Raw genomic sequence first — 22,591 nt, forward strand, 5'->3', positions numbered from 1 at the left:
ATAATGCACATGAAGATTCCACCAAAACATTTCTTAAGATAAGGGAAGGATAAAATGCCAGCTGGACAAGAATATGTCTCTTTCTTTAGTTCTCTTCCCTCCCCTTCTTTAGTATTCATCAGTGAGAAGTCAGAAAATACTCCTGAAGCAGAAAACCTCTTTTCTCTTTTTGTTCCTAGAACTGTTAGTTAGTAGGGCTATTTTCGAGTGGTCATTTCGGGTTTTTCAGAAGTTTCAGTTGATGTCATTCATTATTTCAATACCACAAAATCACCTGACAATGTATCTGGTGAATAACAAACAATAATAGTTTAAACCACTGATTAAGTTTTTCTCCTAACAAATAAACTTGTTTTCATTTTTTACTTAAATTGTTTACTTAGCTATTATCAAGGACATTGTCACACTGCATGTCTGCAAAGGGAAAAACTTAAGTAAGTATAATTTCATTTCACAGATTAAAAGCATCAATCAAACTTAATATGAAGGTTGTTTTCATTTATGCAACAAAAACATTGAAGGTTAGGATAAAACATTTCAGGTAAAAGGTTTTTGATGCTCCATCAAAATGTACTTAAAATGACAAGCTATGAAAAATTATGAATTAAATTTCTTATTTTATGGTGTACTGAACTGCAAATGCAACAACATACTGAAATAAATACAGCACATAATTAAATATTATTTTAAAAAGTCACAAGATTGAAAAAGACCGTTTAGACTCCTATTAATCGCAATTTATCAAGCCTTTACTAGTAAAATTCATGCCTTCTTATAACAAGTTGCTAGTGCCCAATAGAGACTGTTTTGCTATCAGCTGGGGGAATAACTGCTGTTTTTTTTTTTCCGTAAGGCCTATTGTTTAGGAGGCTATGGTTGAATACTAGTGCTTTACATAATCAAAAATCTAGGGAAAGATGAGTTGATTTAAACAGCTAAATTCAGGGTTGGCAGGTTTTTGAAACATGACATTTTTTGAGTTCAAAGGATGGTTTTAACCGTCACATCAAAAACCTTCTGGCCAAAAGTGTCAAAAACCTATATTTTCATGTTCATAAGTGAAATTTCAATATTATTAATAAAGATTTGCATTTCTAAATATGCAGGAAAAAATATATTATTAATGAGCTGATAGTTTAATTTAAACTTACAGAATGCTCTACTGCATGCAAACCTGGAGGGGAGACAGAGAACATGGTGGCCAGCAAAAATCATATCTGAACATATGACCGGAAATGCATTGCTGACGAGCTACATGCACACGAAGCCAGAAACAGACGGATGCGAAACAGGTTGCAAATTTATTGCACAAAGACCATTTAACACAACATTTCCGTTCTTAAGCAAGGCTTAAAGCCGTTCTTGAAATTTGCAGCCTACAGCTATATTAAATACATCTCAATGACAACACAGCAGTTGTCCCAATATTGAACTATTTTCACAAACTTTCAAAGATTGCTGCACTGACGTTGCAAAGCTTGCATTATAGCAACAAGTCACAAACTTTAACAAAGACTCTAAACCTTCAGTAAAAATGTAAATGCTGTGTGAAATACTCTTTTTGCAGCAAAGTGTAACCTCTTTCGCTGTTTCCAGCTTCATGTGCATGTAGCTTGTCAGCACAGCATTCATGGTCAAATGTTTCAATATAATTCTTGCTTGCCATGAATGTACTTAATTTGTAGCAAAAAGATATTAAAAATAAATTATTTATTTTATAAATGATAAGTGCATTAATTATTCAATAAGTATTAATAGATACAAACTAACTTCTGGTTTGTAAATATGCTGTGTTTAACATATAATATATTTTAAAGTTTTGTAGTAGGTTAGTCGTCCGTTAAAAATCTCGAACATTTTTTGAAACTCCTGTGCATCTCATGCATCATGTAAGTTTGATTAATACATATTAGCTATGTTGAAAAAATAGCATGCTATCTTCAGTCCTTAAGCCCCATAAAAAGAAAATAAATTAAATCACAAAATATTTGAGTGTGAATTGAAAAATTGAAGATTTTAAATTTGTCAGTTTATCTTGATTTATATTTGTTAGAATTAATTTCAGATTGGATAAATTAACACATTAAATTTAAAATTTCAGCAAAGTACATGAGACTTATTACTAGTTTGTAGCTCATATGTTTCTTCAGCAAGCCTTTGTTCAAAAGCAGATTTTGACACTTTGGGGTTTGACAGGTTTCTGAAAGTTCAAACCAGTATAAAATCTTTCTCACATTCAAAAACCCAACCCTGATTGCTTGATTAAGTTATTATAGATTTAGCAGTTACTTTTTTTATATACAGAAATGTTTTTGCTGTCCCAATAATTGCTGAATTCAGCACTGAAAAATTACATTTGATAAACTAATTAATATGGATCCCCCCCCCCCCCCAAAAAAATAAGCTTGTCAAGAATAGTAGCATTGATTAATAATTATATCAATTTGATTAAGGAAACACAAACCCTCTCTGCTTTTTGCTTTTCTCTTTCTTCAGCACGCTTTTTGGCTTCTTCGGGAGTCATTTTCTAGAGAGAAAGAAATTAGTTATTTATTGTAATATAAAGAGTAAAATGTATGTAGTTATGCTGTTCCTTTCTATGCATACTATATCGTGGAAATATTAAAACTCATAGAAAAAAATAACCTTTAACTCTACTGGTTTTTATTCAATAGTTTTCTTACAACATTTCTTATTCATACAAGTTTTAATAACAAATAAACTGATTTAAAAAAAAAATTCAACTAAAATATAGTCATAAGAATGAAAATAAAATAAATTTTAAAAAGATGCACGGGTGCATCATATCAGAAACAGCAAAAAATATTTTTAAACTTTCGAACACTCTAACAAATTTTTTATCTGTGCTATAAATTAAATCTAAGATAAGGGTCACTCAGGTAACACCTACCTAAAACACTAGGCTATACTTTTTTGAGTCCTTGAGATATTGCCTCTGCTGCTTCTCCCTTTCATGCCATTGTCAGCATGTAAAAATTTTGTTTTCAAAACCTTTTATCAACTCTTCTACTTATTACTAATATTTACGACAGTTTAAGAACATTTTGGTTATTTTTTTTACATGATGTTAAGGAAATATGAAACAGATAATAAAGCAATATTTTTTTCTGTATGTATATACATTATTAATATCACTAAAATAAGAACAGTTACATTTTTACGGAGCACTAACTGAATGCATGAAGAAATGATTGAGCTATTGATAAAATTGTATCACATGCCAATGTAAGCATAAAATAATTTTATAATTTATACATAAAAATTAAGTTGTAAACCCTGGCAAGCGAGACTGACACTACAGGTTACTGGCTAACTGATAAACTTATCATACGCATTATTTACAACATTTTAATTTCTAAGTTCAAAGCTCATAAACACTAAAATAAATTAAGGTAATTTTATATTACTTTACACTACTGTTACTATCTTCATATGTACAAATAACATTACTTTTCGTTATAAAGGGTTTTTAAGGAGCCCGTACCAAACCACATGAAGTGCTAAAGGGGAAATAACATTTTGGAATATAGTAAATCAGGGGTCTGGCCAGAGGATATTTGGGTCCGTTAACGGACCCTTCACAAAAATCCGATCAACCAAAACGGACCTTTCACAAAATCCCGATCAAACAAAACGGACCTTTCACAAAATCCCTATCAAACAAAACAGAACCTTCACAAAATTCTGATAAACAAGATCGGATCTTTCAAATTGCTAATTGAAAGAGCAAATCTGAAAGCAAAACAATGCATATTTCTGTGTATAAACCGATAATTTTTGGAACCTTTTTTGAAGTCAAATTAGAGGGATCAGCTTATACAAAATCGGCTAATTTTGAAAGAAAAAAATTGGCAGCACTCTTGCGATGCTCCTGCAAGCAATAAATAATTGCTACTGCCAAATAAATATAATGGTTGTTTGTTTGTTTTATCACAGCTAATTAGCAGCGGTGTTGTTGTTAACTTTTCTGAAAAGGCATTGGTAAGCACTTTTCTCCCCCACCCCCCCCCCCCGGTCATGATTTAATAAACAATAATAATATATAAAGTAAGACAAAACAACGTTAGAAGAAGCACAAATTTGTGCTTCTTCTAACGTTGTTTTGTCTTACTTTACTGTTCAGCACAAAGGTATTTATTTATCTTAATAATAATATATATCTGTGAAATGAACTTAGAACTGCAAAAGGATAGTAAGGGTGGAGAAAAAATAGGATCGCTTCAGATAGGGTTACCAACTTCAAAATTATCACCACTTAGCATCTGGCGTTGAACCTTTATAATGACTTGATTAGAAAATATTCTCATTTTACTAGCTTGTCAATATTTGCGTTTTTACAGTGCAGTGCGATGTTTAATTGTTATTTTGGGAGAAAATTATATGGGTTTTGATTTTTCGATGCTAATAAGGATGATTAACTTTAAATAAACTCTCTTTAGATGTCTACATTTTGAAAAATGCAATCCTTTAAATCTGATATGAGAGTCATATTTTGTTCTTTTTTCGAGCTAACTTCGCTTTATTAGGATGCAAATAAATGAAAAGTCTCTTTTTTTCTGTTAGAACTCTCATTTCAAGTTTTTAAAGCAAAATTCCATTTTCTGTTATGAGTCAAAAATTAAAATGCTGAATAGATGGTTTATTTTATTTCATTTATTTATTTATTATTTATTTATTTTTTTTTTCTTCAACTGTGTCCACAGATGTTGATGAAATGTTTATCATAGAACTCTAAAATGCAATTTTAAAATAATTTTATCAAAAATATTTCTTTTACAAGTCGTTTTTATACTTTTGATGCCATCACTTTGAGAATTGCGATCTCTTTGCATCCCCTATCGGAATCCAATTTTTCAAATTTTTGACGTTTATTACGCTTTGTTAAGAGGTAAACAATTAAAATAACTTTTTATTTTTGTTAAAATCACGGAATTTATACATTTTAAACGAAATTCTGTGCTTTTTAAGAGTGTCTTGGGTCACCAAGTTAAATGCTGAACCCTATTCTGATTTTTTTTTTTTTTTGTTACAATTATTTTAAATACTGGACAGAAATATTTGTAGTATAATTTAACAAAATGTAGAATGGTAGATAAATATTGATACTTGAGAGAGCGATGTCCCCCCCCCCCTCCCCGCCAAATATCAGAAAAACACTCTAGAATGATATTCTCGACATAGAAGAGGAAAACACTCAACTTTAAGTTTAATTGATACAGTTTGTGCCATCTCTAAATTATAAAATTTCGTTTTAACAAAAAAAATTTTTTTTTTTTTTTTGCAAAATTATTTTTTACAAAATTTATTTATTTTTCACAAAATTATTTAATTTTTCACAAAAAACGGACCTTGTGAAAAATCCAGGACAGACCCCTGTAAATATAAAAGTATAGGCTATCGTAAGTTAAATTTATAAACTTTTTAAAACATTGAATTCTTTACCAGCAAATTGGTATCGAATCGCAGTTTGCGATTAAGACGTATGAAAAACTATACAATATTATAAAATTGCATCAAATTTTGCAATGCAAAAAAAAAAGAATATTTTGGAAATTTGAATGACAAAACTAGATATTGATGCATGTACCTAATGATTTTAGAAAATTATTTTCATTAATAAACAGGGTGCAAATGATTTTAATTTTTTTAAAAGAAATATTCCTATACTTGCAGAATCACCAGTTTACACCAGTTCTTTTATTTTGTAGAAGATAAGTGGTAAAAGTTTGTAACTGAAGTCATTTTTCTAAACATTTTAAATGCACATGTTAAACACTGCATTTCTTAAAACTTGTTTGTTTTCTTTGACCTCAGTCTGCCTTTACATTTTTAAAATAAAAAACTTACGAATCGAAACATCTAAATTGCTAAGCGTAGCATATAACAAAAGGGAGGGGGGGGGGAGGTTACTGCTAAACTCTTGAATGCATCCCTGAAAACATGTATTGTACAGTGGCTGCCGCTTATATGAATCACATTTCTTCTAAACAGTTTTGATTCTATAACGCGGATAATTCAATAACGCTGGACTTTATTCTGCTTTTGACAATTTGATTCATTAAAGCGGCTGATTCAATTAACCACTGGCTCAATTAACTGTCGTTCACTGTATAAGCTTTTATTTTCTTTAATTTGCTTAAAATGATGAAACAGAAGAAATGTTCTATCACAATGTTTAGTTCATAGCACACATTAAAACTAGAATAATAAATGAATACAAGACATAAAAAGTACATTAAAATTGTTGCCTACCTTTCGTTTTTTGACTTTTTGATTGTTTGAATTAGTTTCACCGAGTTTTATTTCAATTTTATTAGATGTTTTTTCTGGATTTTCATTGCACTCGTCAGCTGTCACTGAGATTCCACTTGTATTCAATGAAGCATTTATAGAACTGTTCTGAATGGATGAATTTAATTCATCAGAACTTGATTCACATATATTGTTTTCAGATTCATCTTCACTCATTTTGGAATTGATAATCTAAAAGTTTTACAACATTTTAACAAACTATAAGAACAAAATAAAAATACATTTAATATGATAAGTAAATCTGAAACCTGTTTTGCATCGGTCACATTCAAATCTGTATTTTCTTTACAGTCTGAAGAAAAACATTCCGCAGGAGTGTCTTGAATTTTTGCTGTTGAATCACTTTCTAAAAGTATGACATCTGATTCATCATTAGAGAGTCTGGGGCTTTTGGAATCAATTTGGCCACTTTGTGAAGATGAAGCTTTCCTTTTTCTTCCACTACCAGCCAAAAATGCTGCTTTTATATCCATACTTTTAAAGGGAGCTAAATTATAAAAGAAAAAATATTTAACTATAAATTGAACACAATAACTATAATTAGAAAAATGTTTTAACTATAAATTTGAGGCAAAGCATATTAAAAAATTGAAATGAAAGAATTATATAATCTAAACCCAACATTTTTTTTATTGTATTAATATTGTAAAAATATATTCTACCTATTTTAAATATTTGCAAATCAATTCAACAAGACGGCGAGATGTCACACATCAAAGGAAATTGTCAATTTCTGCTCAAAAAACAAACTTACAGTACTGGATCGGTCCAGAAACTCACTGGATTTAAATCCAATTGAAAATTTGTAAGCTATAGTTAGTAAACTTCTTCATAAGTTTGGCAGTACTACGATGGAAAAGCTAATCTCTTCTGTGATTAACATATGATACGGAGACGTTGATATTAAAACTATAAGTCCCAGTCTAGTACACTCCATGCCAAAAAGTGTCAGTGATGATATTAAGTCTCGGGGAGGTCATATTAGCTATTAGTTTCAAATGTATTCATGAAAACATTGAATAAAACTGATATTTAAAAAAAAGTGCATTTCCCAATCAATTGCCACAATACTGTATTATCTGAACAATCCCCTAAAAAATCAACTAATTAGATACCCCCCACTTGTCAAATTGTCACACCTAATCTTCCCCCCTCCCATCATCTCATATCACAATGATTTTTACATCATGGGGTGCCCACCTTGGGAGGGAAGAGGGTGTCATGGCTCAGACTGTGGCATTTAAATTTTTAGGAGAATTTTTCTCTTTTTTTGGGGAGGGGGGGAGGGCTCTTGCTTTTGGGAGGTATTTGAAATTTAGGGGGATGCACCCTAGCTCTTAGGGGGAAGGCTGCCTTGAGTATTATTAAAATAAAATGTGCAATGTCGCACTTCTTGTATGTGACACCATTGTGGACAACCCCTAAAATCTTCCATCTTAATTTTAAATTGCTGAATCACATTGATTGCTTATGGCTGTTTGTCTAACCATACTTTCAATATTAAATCTCAATTTGAAACACTTCAACACACATATTTTTAAAGTTACAACAATCAAAATTGAGCAGTATGCTGCATGCTCAAAGTGTGGTCTTACCCAATTTAAGTAGTGAAAGAATAACAATTATAGTATTTGTCCTGTACAATATATTTTTATAAGCTGAAGAATTTATCTTTTCTAAGTGTAGACTATTAATTTAAAATTGTTACAAAATTAAAACACAAAATAAACAATTTTCTGGAGTTCAATAACTGTACTATAATAGATGCAGGAGTGTTCATTTAGTGGCCGGGTCATGCCGCAGACTGCATTGAAATGGGGGGGGGGGGGGGCATTGTTTTGAGGGGTCTTTTTCTCTTTCTTTTGAGGCTCTCACTCAGGGAGTCTTCATGGTGTTTGAGGACGGGGGGCTGAGTGACCCATGTAAGTCCTGTGCGGCTCCATTTATAGATCTTTAACTAAATAATGAAAGATTTTTTTCCAAATTTAATTCCCTGGAAGTTATTAGTTTAACCACTACATCAAATACATACAGGAGTGTTCATAAGAGAAAGTGGTCATCGCTCAGACTGAACTTTTAAGGGAGTGATTAAGAAAGTGAGAAAGAAGAGGTCTCATTCTTGGAGATGTCCCCAGAGCATATGAGGTGTGCATCATCTTGTTTGGGGGGGGGGGGGGAATGGGCACTCCAAAATATATATATATATATATATATATATATATATATACAGGCCACAAATAAGGTCTGCATGCTAAGAATTTTTATTTTACTCAATACTATTAACTAACCTTCTCTCATAAGACCAAACAATTGAACCAAAATAGTTAAACATTTCAGAAAATAGCTCAAGAGTTTACCAGCATTACAAGGTTTTAAGTTACTAACAAAAATGTTATCAGTCAATAGAGTCTTATGAACAGATAATAATAATTTAAGCATTTATTTTTGACTGAAAGCATAGCATTGCGTGTTACGTAGATTACATAAGGAACAAGACTTTCATAAATTAAAAATCAAATTGTTTTTCCACAAGCAAAAGATTTAGTGAGACTTACTGTTGTCGGCAGACGAAGACATGTTGTTACTGTTAGTATGACGCATGTATCTAAAGAAATGAACAGAGTGAATGATCAATGCAGAGGAAATATTTAAACACGGTTAAATAATTTGTTTTAAAAATTGCAAAAATTCTACAGATCAATCGTATATGACATGAAAGCGCTAGATTCTACTTGTATACTTATATTTTGGTAATCACATAGTTGACTTAGAAAGTTCGATTACCTTAGGAACTATTTTTATAACTCATATGCTACATATAAATCATTGTGAACATCTTAAGTAATATTTAAAAGTTAAAATGCACTGAGGAAAATACTCTTTATCTCAAAATTTTAATATCAATAAATCTTCAAAACTAAACCATCATTTCTGATCTGACATCAGTTTTGGCGCGCCGCTGAAAGAGGAGTTGACTACAACGCCTCTAGCGGTCGTACGATAAAATTAATAATGAAAGAAAATAACCATTAAAAAAAGTCATGTTTGTAATGACGTATTTCGATAAATTTGATTATTTAGTTTGTTGTTCAGCTTTGAAATCATTCTTTTTCAACTTAATGATCGTTGTTAAGTACTTTATGAAAATCTTTGCAACAGAACACATAAATTAATCAAGCAAACTTCAAGGAAAACATTTATATGAAACAGGAGAAATAAAACTGAATTAATTGGAAAAAGCAGAAAGCAAAATGATTTTCAAACATATATAGAATAATACTTGGTTATAAGATTTCCCTCATGTGATTTATAGGTTTCTAACAATGGAAAATTTGCTTGTTAGAGCTATGCGAACGTAACCAAACTGTCCTTAGCACCTTGCTAATAAAAGATACATCAGTGTCTAAGTTTATAAATCAAAGTATTGTGTACAACCCTTTTGGATCAAAAGTTACATCAAATTACTTTAAATATAGTAACATTACATGTGTTTCACTACTTTCAGTATATGATCTTTGCTTAGACCAATGAGCGCTTAGCTGGGTCAATACATGTAGAGGGTGGTTTTTTCTTTCTTTTTTTTTCTTTCACTGTAACTGCTTTTGCTTGTATTAAACGCTATTGGCGTTGTTATGTGCATTTAGTGTCTGCTGCACTGATTTCTGTGTGTGTTGTTTTTAAAAAACCGAAGGATTAAAAGCATGCTATGTAAAAAGTAACTCCGGAAAATAGAGGGATAAGCTTAGAAAATTTCATAAAGCTGAGCTTTTCTCATCCCCTAACAAAATTATGTCTAATGCGGATTTAAGACACCAGCTTTTAGAGTTTTTTCAGCTTAATTATCATAAGGATGTTAAACTAATTGATATTTGTCGTGCTGTTCAACAGCCGAAGAAAGTTGTTAACAGTGTTCTTTATAATTTAAGAAGTGAAGGAATTTTGCAGAAGGTTGTTGAAAGTCCTCCAGTTTGGAGGGTTAATGAAAAATTGTATGACAGGTATACCCCAACTACTGTTGTTCCAGATGCTGCATCTTATTACACTTTAAAAGATGAAAGTGCAATTCCTTGCATTACCAAAAATAATAATTTCGCTGTATTATCGTCTGTGGAAAATAACAGGTCTGATCCAATGTATGTCAAAGAACAATTGGTAAGTATCTGGCGCTTCGGATAAAGTTTCGATATTTTGGCTAACTATTCTATTTCCAATTCAGCTGCATATATTATGCACGTATTTTAAATGTTAAACCCTCTCTAAACAACATTCATTGGTGTTTATTATTATTATTGATTTGGGAACTTTAACTGTTTTCTTCCATTTTTTCTTAGTTAAGGTATTGAATATGAATTAAATGGATTAGTTTTAGGTAGTTAAACTTTCTTTTAAAATAATAGGGATACTAGGTTTTTGTTTCTTTTGCTCTTAGTTTATTATTGTATAAAAGAAGAAAGCAGCAATCTCTGAAAGGTTTTTTTTTTCTTTCATTCATTCTATTACCTTGAATTCTGAAAGAACAGGAATAACTGGATTTTTTTGTGCAATTTTTGTATCTATTTATGTAAACAATAGGGCTTATTGAGTGAGGCTGCCGATCATGTTAGAGTTGGGGGATTTAAATTTAGGCATGAGGATGACTCCAAGCAGTGACAGTCAAAAAAATATATGAATGATTGGAGTTCTGGGAGGGATTTTAACCTTTTATTCCCAAAACTCTTCCCGTAGCTGCACCACTCGCTTCTTGAAAAAATTTCTAGGCATCAAAATGAACAATCTAGTTTTAATTTCGATCAAGGGCAATGCCAACGTTTGGAATGTAATAATCAAGCAATTTAAAGATACATAGTTACAAATTCGTTTGAAAAAAATCCAGTTTTCTTTTTTTTTTTTTTTTGGTGTATAATTTGATATTTATGCTATCCTAAATGTGGGTGCAGAATCCTTAAGGTTATGAAAAATAAAAACTGCCTGTTATATATATATAGGGATGTAGCTTAGATAACAGCAAAATTTCTAAATTGTTATAAAATTGCTAATGTTTCTTTGAATTATTCAGATTTAAAAAAAATTTTTAAGTACAGTAGACCCTTATTTTACGCAGTTTCGATTATGTATGCGGTCTAAGATTTGACACCTCTATTTTATTTTAGGCGGATAAGTTTCGGTTTTATGCGGATGCGGCAATGCAAACAGAAAATTTTTTCCTATCTTTCAAACCTAAAGATTGCAGATTACGCATAATCAACTGCATTTTGGCATACTAATAATCAAGCTTGGGCCACTAGAGACATTTTTTGCGATTGATTCCAAGGCTCTTTCCAGATATTAGTAGTAGTAGAAATATACTATTAGTAGAAGTGTGTGAGTTTAATAACTTCCAATAAAGTTATTAAATTCCCACACTTCAGAACTCACTGAAAGAATAGCTTGTAGGAGTGACAAAGGATTCCAAAATCAACAAGGATACCAACATTGGTGACACACAACCATAAACGTTCACGTTAAAAATTTTGAGCCGTTCCCTAAACAATAGAAATACCTAAACTTTCTGATTTTGTTAATGAAGAACGATTTTATCATGAAAATGACGCAAGTGATCATGGATGTGTTAATGCTCTACAAAGAATTACAGAGAAAAAATTCTTAATGATTGCCAAAAGACTATCATAGCCAGCTCCTCTTTATAAACAGGACACGAAATTAATTTATGTTTTCTTTATGCATGTTGTACATAAAAATCGATATAAGTACACATTAAACTTATTACTTATTACACAATTAGTCATCACTAGAATGAAGTATTTTTTTATCTACGGAACCTAACCCCTATTTTAACACTACTATTAGGTCTCAATTTACGCGGCATTTCCGTGGAACATAACCCCCCGCGTAGAACAAAGGTCTACTGTGCTTGTTCTAGAGATTTCAAAATTTCCAAAACCATAAGGTTTCTTGAACTATTTTAAATTTATGATAGATTGTTAGAGATGTAACGTCTCTGAAATACAAATTTCAGAAAGCAAATAAAAGCATGAATGTACAAAGAATTTTTATTCAGAGTACGATTTAAATACATTTTATAAACCCATTATTTTAACATTGTAAATCATGCCTTAATAGTTTTGAAGGATTTAGGGAGGTATGGGAGCAGGAATACGACTCCCTGCATTTACTACCAAGGGCAATTACACAATTCTAATTTTCAGATGCAACAATATGACCCTTTAAATACTCCTAATTATGATTTAGTTTGAAAAAAATGGCAATTTTTTCCTGTTAAGTTTGAATTTTTTTTGCTACATCCTAAATTTTGATGCAGATTCCTTGTGTTTTTTTGAAAAATGAAAAATAAAAACTGCCTGTTATGGGCTTAATTAGAAAACATCAAAAATTGTACAAATTGTTACAAAAGACGTATTATTCCTGTGAATTATTCACATGGATTTCAAAATTTTCTTTTTAACACTTTTTCAACCTTTCTAAAACCATAAAGTTTTTGAGGGTACCCATAATATATAAATTTGAGATGGGAATTAATACATTTGTTATGGACACATCTCTGATATGCAAATTGCACAAAGCAAATAAAAGCATAGAACTTTTATTAAAAGATTGAAGCTGAAATTAACATATTATTTAAAGTTAATACCTTAATTTTAATACTTTTTAAAGGTTTAGGCGAGAGCAGGATTCATTGATTTGAATCAATTGATTTTTTTTAACAAAATCGATTGATTTTAGATTATAAATTAATTTTGTATATTCAAGTGTGCTGCTCTAAATTTAACTGTACACTGCATTACAATCTTTACTTCAACTGGCTAAAACTATTTGTATATTAGGGTGGGCCCCAAAAAATTGATTTTTTACAGAGCACTTAGCCTTAGTGCAGAAAATTTGTGTCTCCCTAATACTAATTACTGTGCAAACTTTCGTGACTCTGAGTTAATGTCTTCTGCTCTGGCAAAAGACTTGAATTTTTGAGATTTTTAGGAAAACATCAAATTAAGAGAATACAGTGAAACCTGTGTAAGTTGACCACTTGCGGTGCACTACTTTAGTGGTCAATTTAAACAGGTGGTCAACTTATAGAGGTTAACTTATATGATATAGATCTAATTCTGTACCTGAAAATAGCGGTCAACTTAGACAGGCGGTCAACTTACAAGGGTGGTCAACTTTACAGGTTTTACTGTATTTACAAAATATTTTAAATTTCGCTAAACTTTAAACCTTTGCGGTAATTTTTTAACTTGCTAACACAAACTAACTGCATAAAATTTCAAGCCTTTGAATTATTTTTTTCTGCTTTGATAAGAGGCCTGAATTTTGAGAATTTTACATAACATTCCTTAAACACAAGTGACACATTAGAAAGTAGCTATATATCTAATGCACTGCAATACTTCAAATTTTTAATCACATCAACAGCATAAGCAGAACTAGTTCCTTCCTTTAAGGGATTAGAGTGAAGGTAGTCAACGGCACCCTTAATTAAAAAAAACTAATGTTTTTACATATAATTTGGCGTGGTTTTGTAGTTTTTGATAAATTTCATGGAGTTCACACCCTTTATCCTCCATTCCTCTTCCCCTGGAAAAATCGAAATAATGGGCTAGTCATGAACTGAAATAGGCTTTATTTCGTTGTTCATAGGGGAAAAATGAAAAGGAAGTCAAGTGGTTTGAATTTTGTCAGAAGTTGTCTGTTGTATTTGATGCACATTCAAAATATTCTCAATTCACTAGATTAAATGTTGGAATCATTCGCTAATCGGAGTAAAAGCTTTGCAGACTCCTCCAGTGGGTTATTTTTCTTTTACATCTTAACGAACTCTCATTGTGGCATCTCTTCCAGTTTATTGATGGTTCAACGTAAGTCAGGCTCCAAATCTTACTCCAGTAAAATTATAAAAAGGCTGTGAGACTCAGAAAAGCATTCCATAATTGGTTTTAAGCCATTAGATTTCAAATTGACCCCCGACGATATTGAGTAAACACCAACAATATTTATTACTAATATTGTATTCTGTAAAATAAAACATTATGCTCTCCTTATCTTGCTAACCGCGATCTGGGTGCACTACTGTACTGTGTGAAAATCAGCTAATGGAATATTGAGATTGTACACTTCAATTATAATACTACCAACTGAGTTTCAAGTCTTGGTCAAGTTTATTAATGTATATACTCCAACCTGGTTTAGAGTGAGAATTTTTTTTTGCATCAAGGCGCTTGCCAAAAAGGTATCAATGTAAAGATATTCTGTCAATTGCTCAATAGGGTACATTTTGTAGTTTTAATAACACATAGTTTATGGTCTTAATAAGTAATGTTATAATTTTTCCTCAATGAATAGAAATCTATCCTGAATGCAGTTCTAATTTTTTGCATAATTTCCCAGAGAGTTTTTGTAATCGTATAGAAACATTCATTTTTAATCGAATTTGTTCTTACATATGCAATTAGATTCCATAATTAAAGACCTTGTGAAGTTTGAATCTCTACTTCTCTTCAGATTGCTTTAACTTCAAAAAGTTTTGCCTTTTTTATCCCTATTGAACAATTGAATCCATTTCAGAACTTTTGTTGCATAAGCTGATAGACATAGAAAACTACGAAATTTTAAGAATTTTTCTTACTAAAAAGTGAAAATTATAATTCCGGAAAATAGTGGTACCACTGTTTCCTAGAATTATAGTTGGAGGATTGATGGTTGTAGCTGGATGGAGGGGCATTAAATATAGTTTGACCATGCATTTGTTCTAAAACTAATCTACTTAAATCCTGTTATTAAAAAATACCTACTGCCATGAAATGAAATAGCTAAAAAGTTGCCTTTACATGAAGATTCCAAAATCCAATTTGAATTTTTTTAAAAAAATCGCGAACCCTGAAAGGGGTAGGGGGCAAGGCCCCTTACACACACCACAACTTAAAAAAGTATGTAATAAATAATTGGTGCATTTGCAATCAAATTATTTAAGGAAAAAATAAACAAAAGAGAAAAGTTAAGAATTAGCTAGCTTTTTTTTTTTTTTTTTTTTTTTCAAATTCTTTATATAAACATCTGGTACAGTCTTTTTTTCATGAACTTGATATGTTCTTGCAGTTAGGGAATGTGGAGCTAAGTGGAATGGTTAGGATGACTGAGCTTTTTCAAAATGAGCAAGTTGGAAATTTATTTTGAAAATTACAGTTTAAGAAAGAACATTCTATTTTATGATAAAACTTGCATTGAAACAGTTTTTTTTATTTTTCGCTGTAAATTTGCACCTTCAAGAAAAAAAATAGGTGAAAATGTTCACTTTATTTTTTTATAGGGCAAAGTGAAAAACGAAATGTTTTTCTAATGAAATATTTTCTATTCAATTATAGAAAATATTTTTGTTCAAATGAATCAATACATAAAAGGTTTAATGAGTAAATGAAAAGATACTGAAACAATAAACTGAAAATTAAATTAGTTAATTAATATATGAATGAAAATAAATGAATAGTAAAATAGTGAATGAATTAGAAAATAAGTTAATGACTGAATAAATCGGCGAATTAATAAATGATTGCGTAAGCTATTTAGAAAATGAATGAGGGAGTAAACAAAATAAACTATTTTGCTTTGCCCGATCCACTTTGCTCTGCATGTACTTGACTGATTGTAGAAAATTTTTAAAATACAAATAAGCTTAATATTATAACTAAATAAATATTTAACAGATATAGCAAGAATTTTATAATTTTGCATCACATAAAAAAATGTCAAGAAGAAAAGAATCCTGTCAAAGTAATACCATAAATTTCTTAAGAAAAAGTACAATAAAATTCACACCTTTAAGTTAGTATATCTTTGTTTGAAAATTAAATATACAAACAGAAATTACATAATTTTAAGAAAAAGCTTACTTTTTCTTTTTTCAATCAATTATTTGTTTTATTTCTATATAGAATGCTTGTTTGGCAAAAAATTATTTTTAATACAAGAACTTTATTATTGCATGTATTACATGCTTCATTCTTTGAAGACAAAATTGTCTGCCAAAACTTAAAAAAATATTTGAAAATATAAACATAAAAAATTGCAAATATGAAATAAATCTTTGGGTACATTAATTTAGTGTAATGTAAATAAATTTATGAAATATACCTTTACTTTTTCCCTTTAATTATTTTTATTTCCAAAGATGTGTGAAATGAAATGTATTGTATACAAACACTTAGAATATTGTTATAATTATTGAGATTTAAGCAAAAAAAGGTTTTTAAACCACTTGTGATAGGTTGGTTCGGTCCAACGTGCCCTGCAATGAGGTGGACTAGTGTATCCCATATTCTTGGTCTGAAAAAATGGTGTAATAGAATTCTTTTCTTTGTGGCAAAAATTAAAAACCTGCAAATGATTTTAAACTGAACAAACTTACTTTAATAAAGGAGTTTATTTATTTATTTTTTCTGCAGTCTTGTTGAAACCCATAAAAAATTAAAATAAAATTGCAGTTTTCTGAAAATTTCTCAGCGCTACTTTCTGGAATAAAATGTGTTCATTATAACTGTACCATGTGATTTAATTATAGGATTTGTAGGACCATATTTGTTAGTAATTAATTGAAATAAAAATATATCAATATATTTAAATTAAATAATTGAGACCGATCCAACGTGCCCTATTTCCCCCTATAGGTAGTAAAATTTTTAGTAATGTTAACTCTGATCTACAATCTAGTTATTTTTATGTTTTATAACTTAAAATATTTAATGGATCAATGAAATTGCAGGTACAATCTAAATGTTTTTATTTTAATAAAATGCTTTTTAATTTATACAATGAATGCAGAATATAACAAAGTGCCAGCATAACTGCTTATTAAATGACAAGTTATCTTTTTGTTATTTTTACTTTCTTTTATATGTAATATATAAAAAAAGTATTGGATTCATGCAAAATTTCGAATTTTGACGGATTTGAATGTTTTGAGGTGTGCCGAGTCCATTTCGAACACTTTTGGAAAATGTCTGTATGTCTGTGTGTCACGTCTGTGTGTGACCAGTTTTTTGTGGCCGTTCTACATCAAAAGCTACCGCATGAAATCAAACGAAATTTGGTACACCTATATGCCCCTATGTGAACTTGTGCCCATTGGTTTTTTGCTCAAATTCCTCCAAGGGGATGGAGCAATGTGACGTTTTTCGAGTTTTGTGTGATTGCTATTCTCCAAGAAGTAACTGGTGGAATTAAACAAAATTTGGTCCAGATGTTGCCCCTAACAGGTACAGGTCCTGATTCAATTTTGGTGTCAATAGCTCTAACGGGGGTTGAGCTATAGAACACTTTTTGTTGTCAGTTGTGACTACTGTATTTCAAGAAATAATGAACATAATCAAACAAAAATTTATCGACAAGTAGCCCTTAGAGGGTAGAAGAAGCGATTCTATTTTGGCGTCAACAGCTGAAAAGGATGTGGTGCAATTGAACATTCTTTTTTTTTCCATTGCTATATCTCAAGAAGCAATGCTACGTTCTGGATAACATTTGGAATAAATATCAATCCATGTATAAATTGGCATTGGTTCAATTTTGGCACCAATGGCTCCATGGGGGCCTAATTTTTTTTTTATTTGTGTGAATAAAAATAGCTTTATAATTGCAACAATAAGAAAGATAAATCGTAATAGACTGTCGTCTGCGTTTATCTCGTGCTTTTAATTGCATGGAAATGATCGGAAATATTATCTCAGTGTCAATGATTTAAAATTTTTAACTGTTGCCATCTTGTGTTTGTTAACGACTAAGTGTTTGTAATTATTTTAAGCAAGGCTTTTAAAATAATTTTCAATTTTCATTCTTTGCTTTTGAGTAAAATCAGGAATTGTTAAGTTTTGGCATGTGTAATTTTGTTTTTGTTGGGAATATTGTTTCCTCGTTAAGCTTGGGGAGGGATCAGAATTATAAGAAAGATATAGAAGAAAGTTTCGTGATGGCCACAACATACTAGTTTAACAAAGAAGTAATTCCAATTTGGCTCTGCTTTGGATTTCATCTTGTTAAATGATTAAGTTAATTTTTGGCAAAATCAATCTGAAGAACACTTTTTTTTTTGTGTGTGTTACATTGTTTTTAAGCTTCAAAGTAGTTTTTGTTTGATGAAAGTGTTTCAAAAATTAATTTAATTTTCCTTTCTAGAATATTTATATACAAGTTAATAAGCATTAATTGCTCGTGTATGATTATTAACACCTATTGAACTCACTGTTTCATTTAAAGGGCAAAAAATCTGACATTGAGAGGAACCCATTGTGTATTTTAATTAATCTTAAAAAATAAAATTGTATATTTACTAACATTTATAAAAATTTGAAAATCAAAAGCTTTGTAATATTACAAATTATACTTTATGTTTTTATTGCCTTGCATGTCCTGTACATTTTTATTTATTTAATCTTATGCATATAAAATCTGAGTATCTATCTTAAGATAAATAAATACCTTTGTGCTGAATAGTAAAGTCAGAACAAACAACGTAAGTAGAAGCACAAATTTGTAAATTACAGCAGACACGTGTTTCGGCGTTACAGGGAACGCCTTTTTCAATGCAAAAAATAATGAGCTTATGGATGAAAAGACATCCGACAAAAGCCTTTTGTCGGATGTCTTTTCATCCATCGAACCAGGTATCGATGGATTCGTAATCCTCCCGTCTTCATGTTTGGCTATTTAACATAATCCTCCGATAATAATTAGCGGAGATATCAATTAAAAACTTTTAATTATGACTCTTAGATTTCAAAATCAAATCACTATTTTTCGAAGGCTTTCCTCCATTCAAATTATTATTCAGTGCTTCAACTCAACTTTCCGGATGAACGCTTTTATTAAAATTTACAGCGTGAAGAAAATCATTGAAAAGAAACATCTGTTGCAATTTTTTTTCTCGAATATAAAGAAATAAAATTAGGCTTTTGTTTTAAGGCTTTTCCTGTAATCAGGGTGTTTAAGTTGTTTACTTTTCGATTATTTTGCCGTAATCTGCAGCAAAATTTTGCTGTTTTTTTTTTTTTTTTGTTCAAGCCTGATTGTTAAATACGCGTCACATGACATAACTTTCATTTTCGAGGAGGACCGTGCACGTCATAAAGAAAATGAGTGATTTACAAGTTATTTGAGTTCTTTGAGGGTTTGTACCTGGAAAACGGATTGATGTAATTCTTGTACGACCATGTGGATAGAATCCATCCAAATATTTATCTGAGTGGTATGTTGCATTAATAAACACCGGGCAACGCCGGGTAGTAGACTATTTTATGTAAAAAGCGGATTGTTATTGTGCATAAATATTTCCGATATAGTCTATCAGATGTAATTCAGTTTAACGTGAGTAAAGATTATAGTTGATAATGCATATATTTTCCCCTTTTGTGCTGACTGAAAATGTACTCATAACTTGTATCATTGATAACGATTATTAACGTTGATGAGGTGTTTTGGCAAAAATATGTTTTACTGGTGTTTTGCAAACCTTGCTTTACGCGCATTTATTTATTCCTTAACGCGTTAGAAACTAGTGTCAGTGTACTACAAAAGCATCAACTGGACTGCTCTTACATTTTTTAGGTAGCCCGTGCAACGCCGGGCACGCAGCTAGTTAATATTATACAGTCTGATACATATGTTTTGAATGCTTTTTGTTACATATGTAAGGCCTTTTTTTTTAATAAAGACATTGTGATCTTTAAATTATGGTGAAACATTACTGAAATGAATTGTTAAAAAAACTATAAAGGGTTTTTTTTAATTTTTTAGGAAGTAATGACCATAAAATTTTGTTATGGACGTAACATTCAATTTCATAATTTTAAAAATTGAGTTGCATAATTTTATTTTGTAATAAATTTAAAATAAATGCATAAAATTAAAGCATCATGTTAACAGTTAAAATTATATTGCATTTAATTTTTTATTTTTACTTTGGTATTAGAAATTTGCATTTGAAAATAATTTTTTTATGTTATGAAAACCTGAATATCTTGCTTCCAGCTAGGAAAAAAATATTTAACTGTTAGGTATTAATAGAGCCAATGCAATATTCTAAAAATACAAATTTTAATCTTTTACAATGATGTAAAATATAGTAACATAACTTCTGAGTTCCAAGAGTAACAGAGGGGACATCAGAAACAGACTTTGCTTTAAAAACGTAGGCATAAAACTTAAAGACAAAAAAAAAAAAGCAAACAAATCGCATTTTAAGTAACATTGCTTAATAAATTGACCTAAAATTGAAATTACATTCTCATTCCTGTATCATAATTTTAGTTGTGTATGTAACAAAGAGGACAAAATGTGTCAATACTATTCGACAATTACATGCAATAATTTATGTGCATTGGAGCTCTTGAAATATTTGATAAGTTTTTTCTAAACAATAATGTTTCAAAATAATGATATCATCCGTGGAAGTCTTTAAACTAAACCCTTTTTTTATATAAATAAAAAGTATGAAGTAAAATTTAAAGTTTTGGGGATCAAGGGGAGTGAGGCAGACAAGTCAGCCTGTATAAACTCGTCTAAGTGACATGAAAATCTTGATTTGATTGTTAAAAAGAGACGATAAGTTGTTATAATGAGAATGTCAGTTTTTCTACCTAAATTCGCACAAACAAAATTGATTTATTTGGTTCACTGTACTGTATTTGAGATTAGTGGAACTTTAAGGTAGAAGAAAAAATTATTACACTTATTATCCACTTATTTACAGAACAAAAGATAAGGAGCTTGTAAGCAAACTTTGCGAGTTTGAAGGTCCTTATTTCCTTTTTTTTTAATGCAGGAGTTTGTAAGGAGCATACAAACCCCAATGTGATCAAACACTAAGAAAACTGGTTTCATCAATGTTACTACCCATTTGTACATTCCCAAAACACATCATGGAGAGTGTCAGCAAGTGAGATTTTAATAAAAAATCTGATCATGCTGAAACAGACAGGACATTCCAACTTTGTCCATTCTATTGCAGAGTGATGTACCCTCTGTTACTGTCATATTTCTTCTAAGTAGTAAAACCTTTTCAAAATTAATGCAAAATATCATTGTACTAATTTATTGCATTGTGTATAGTTTACTATATAGTTGGGGCAAAGATAACCTCACAGCATTGTGAAAGCTATGCAGATCTTAATTATAGCATTAAGACACTGCCAGGTTAAGTTCTCCCCAATCCATTCCAGACTATACCGCATTGCTTGAATTTTTGTGAAGTAGGATTCTTAATTAATAGAAAAAAATCCTAATTAATGTATATAAAATTTAATTAGGACCTTTTAAATATGTTTCTAAACATAGTTAGAGCAGAGCCCATCAGATATCAAATAACACCTATTAAAACTATTATATGCTCATAAATACCTAATAAAACTATTATATACTCATTACTAAATATATTGCACACAAGATGAGAAAAAGAAGCATATTATACATAATAAATAACACAATGTTATTATTGGGTTTTCATCTATAGTGAAACCTGTATATAACAATACTGTTTATAACGATAACCTGTCTGTAACAATATTTTTTTTTGGCCCCCAGCCAAATGTCAGCATGAATAATCAAACTGTCTATAAGAATAACCTGTCCATTACGATATTTTTTTAGATCCCGACAGTATCGACAGTATCGTTGTAGACAGGTTTTACTGTATACACACAGCTCTTCCACACTACTAATAACCACTGAAAATAGCACAACTTGTTTGATGATGAAATAAATGCAAACAAGTTGGAGCATCTCTCCTGCTCCTTCTCTATATTCAATCTTTATTGAAGGTCGTGATACTGAGTTTTGAAAGCAATTATTTAAACATTATATACAAATCAGGGTCGCAAACAGACTTTTGTTTCGGGGAAGGTTTTACCATAATAACACATTTCTCATGCAATCTGTCTATTCTATACAATCAATAAAATTTGATTTCATTACTATTTCAAGGGCAGAGCAAATGGAAAAGATGTATCTATCAAATGAAGGAAAACAACATGAAGGAAAACTACATAATTTGGCTCCAATTAGATAACTCAAAAGAATAGATATGTTTACTCAGATAGATGCATTCAAAGTGATGGAGCATTATTTTCATTTTATTTATTCTTTTTTTTTCCTTCGACACTGATGAAATGCATTAAATATTGAGCTTGGCACTTTCAAATTGAAAGAATCCTGATGTTTTTGTCAGCGTTAGATGTTCAAAATCTTTAGGAAGAATTGTATA

General features: G+C 30.5%; 2 protein-coding genes across 2 annotated transcripts in view; one reads left to right on the top strand and one right to left on the bottom strand.

Moving 5' to 3' along the window:
• The window catches only part of LOC129217468 (chromatin assembly factor 1 subunit A-like), a 61,082-nt gene extending 51,798 nt beyond the window's left edge, over positions 1-9,284 (bottom strand). The window contains 5 exon segments of the mRNA XM_054851772.1: positions 2,465-2,527; positions 6,274-6,504; positions 6,582-6,820; positions 8,889-8,938; positions 9,118-9,284. Of these exon segments, the coding sequence (XP_054707747.1) occupies positions 2,465-2,527; positions 6,274-6,504; positions 6,582-6,820; positions 8,889-8,934 (579 nt within the window). The 5' untranslated portion in view covers positions 8,935-8,938; positions 9,118-9,284.
• An 838-nt stretch (positions 9,285-10,122) lies between these two features.
• LOC129217469 (double-stranded RNA-specific adenosine deaminase-like) overlaps positions 10,123-22,591 on the top strand; it is a 31,947-nt gene continuing 19,478 nt past the window's right edge. Inside the window, 1 exon segment of the mRNA XM_054851773.1 lies at positions 10,123-10,485. Coding sequence (XP_054707748.1) covers positions 10,123-10,485 — 363 coding nt within the window.

Source organism: Uloborus diversus, chromosome 2 (assembly GCF_026930045.1).
Source record: "Uloborus diversus isolate 005 chromosome 2, Udiv.v.3.1, whole genome shotgun sequence".
Taxonomy (NCBI): domain Eukaryota; kingdom Metazoa; phylum Arthropoda; class Arachnida; order Araneae; family Uloboridae; genus Uloborus; species Uloborus diversus.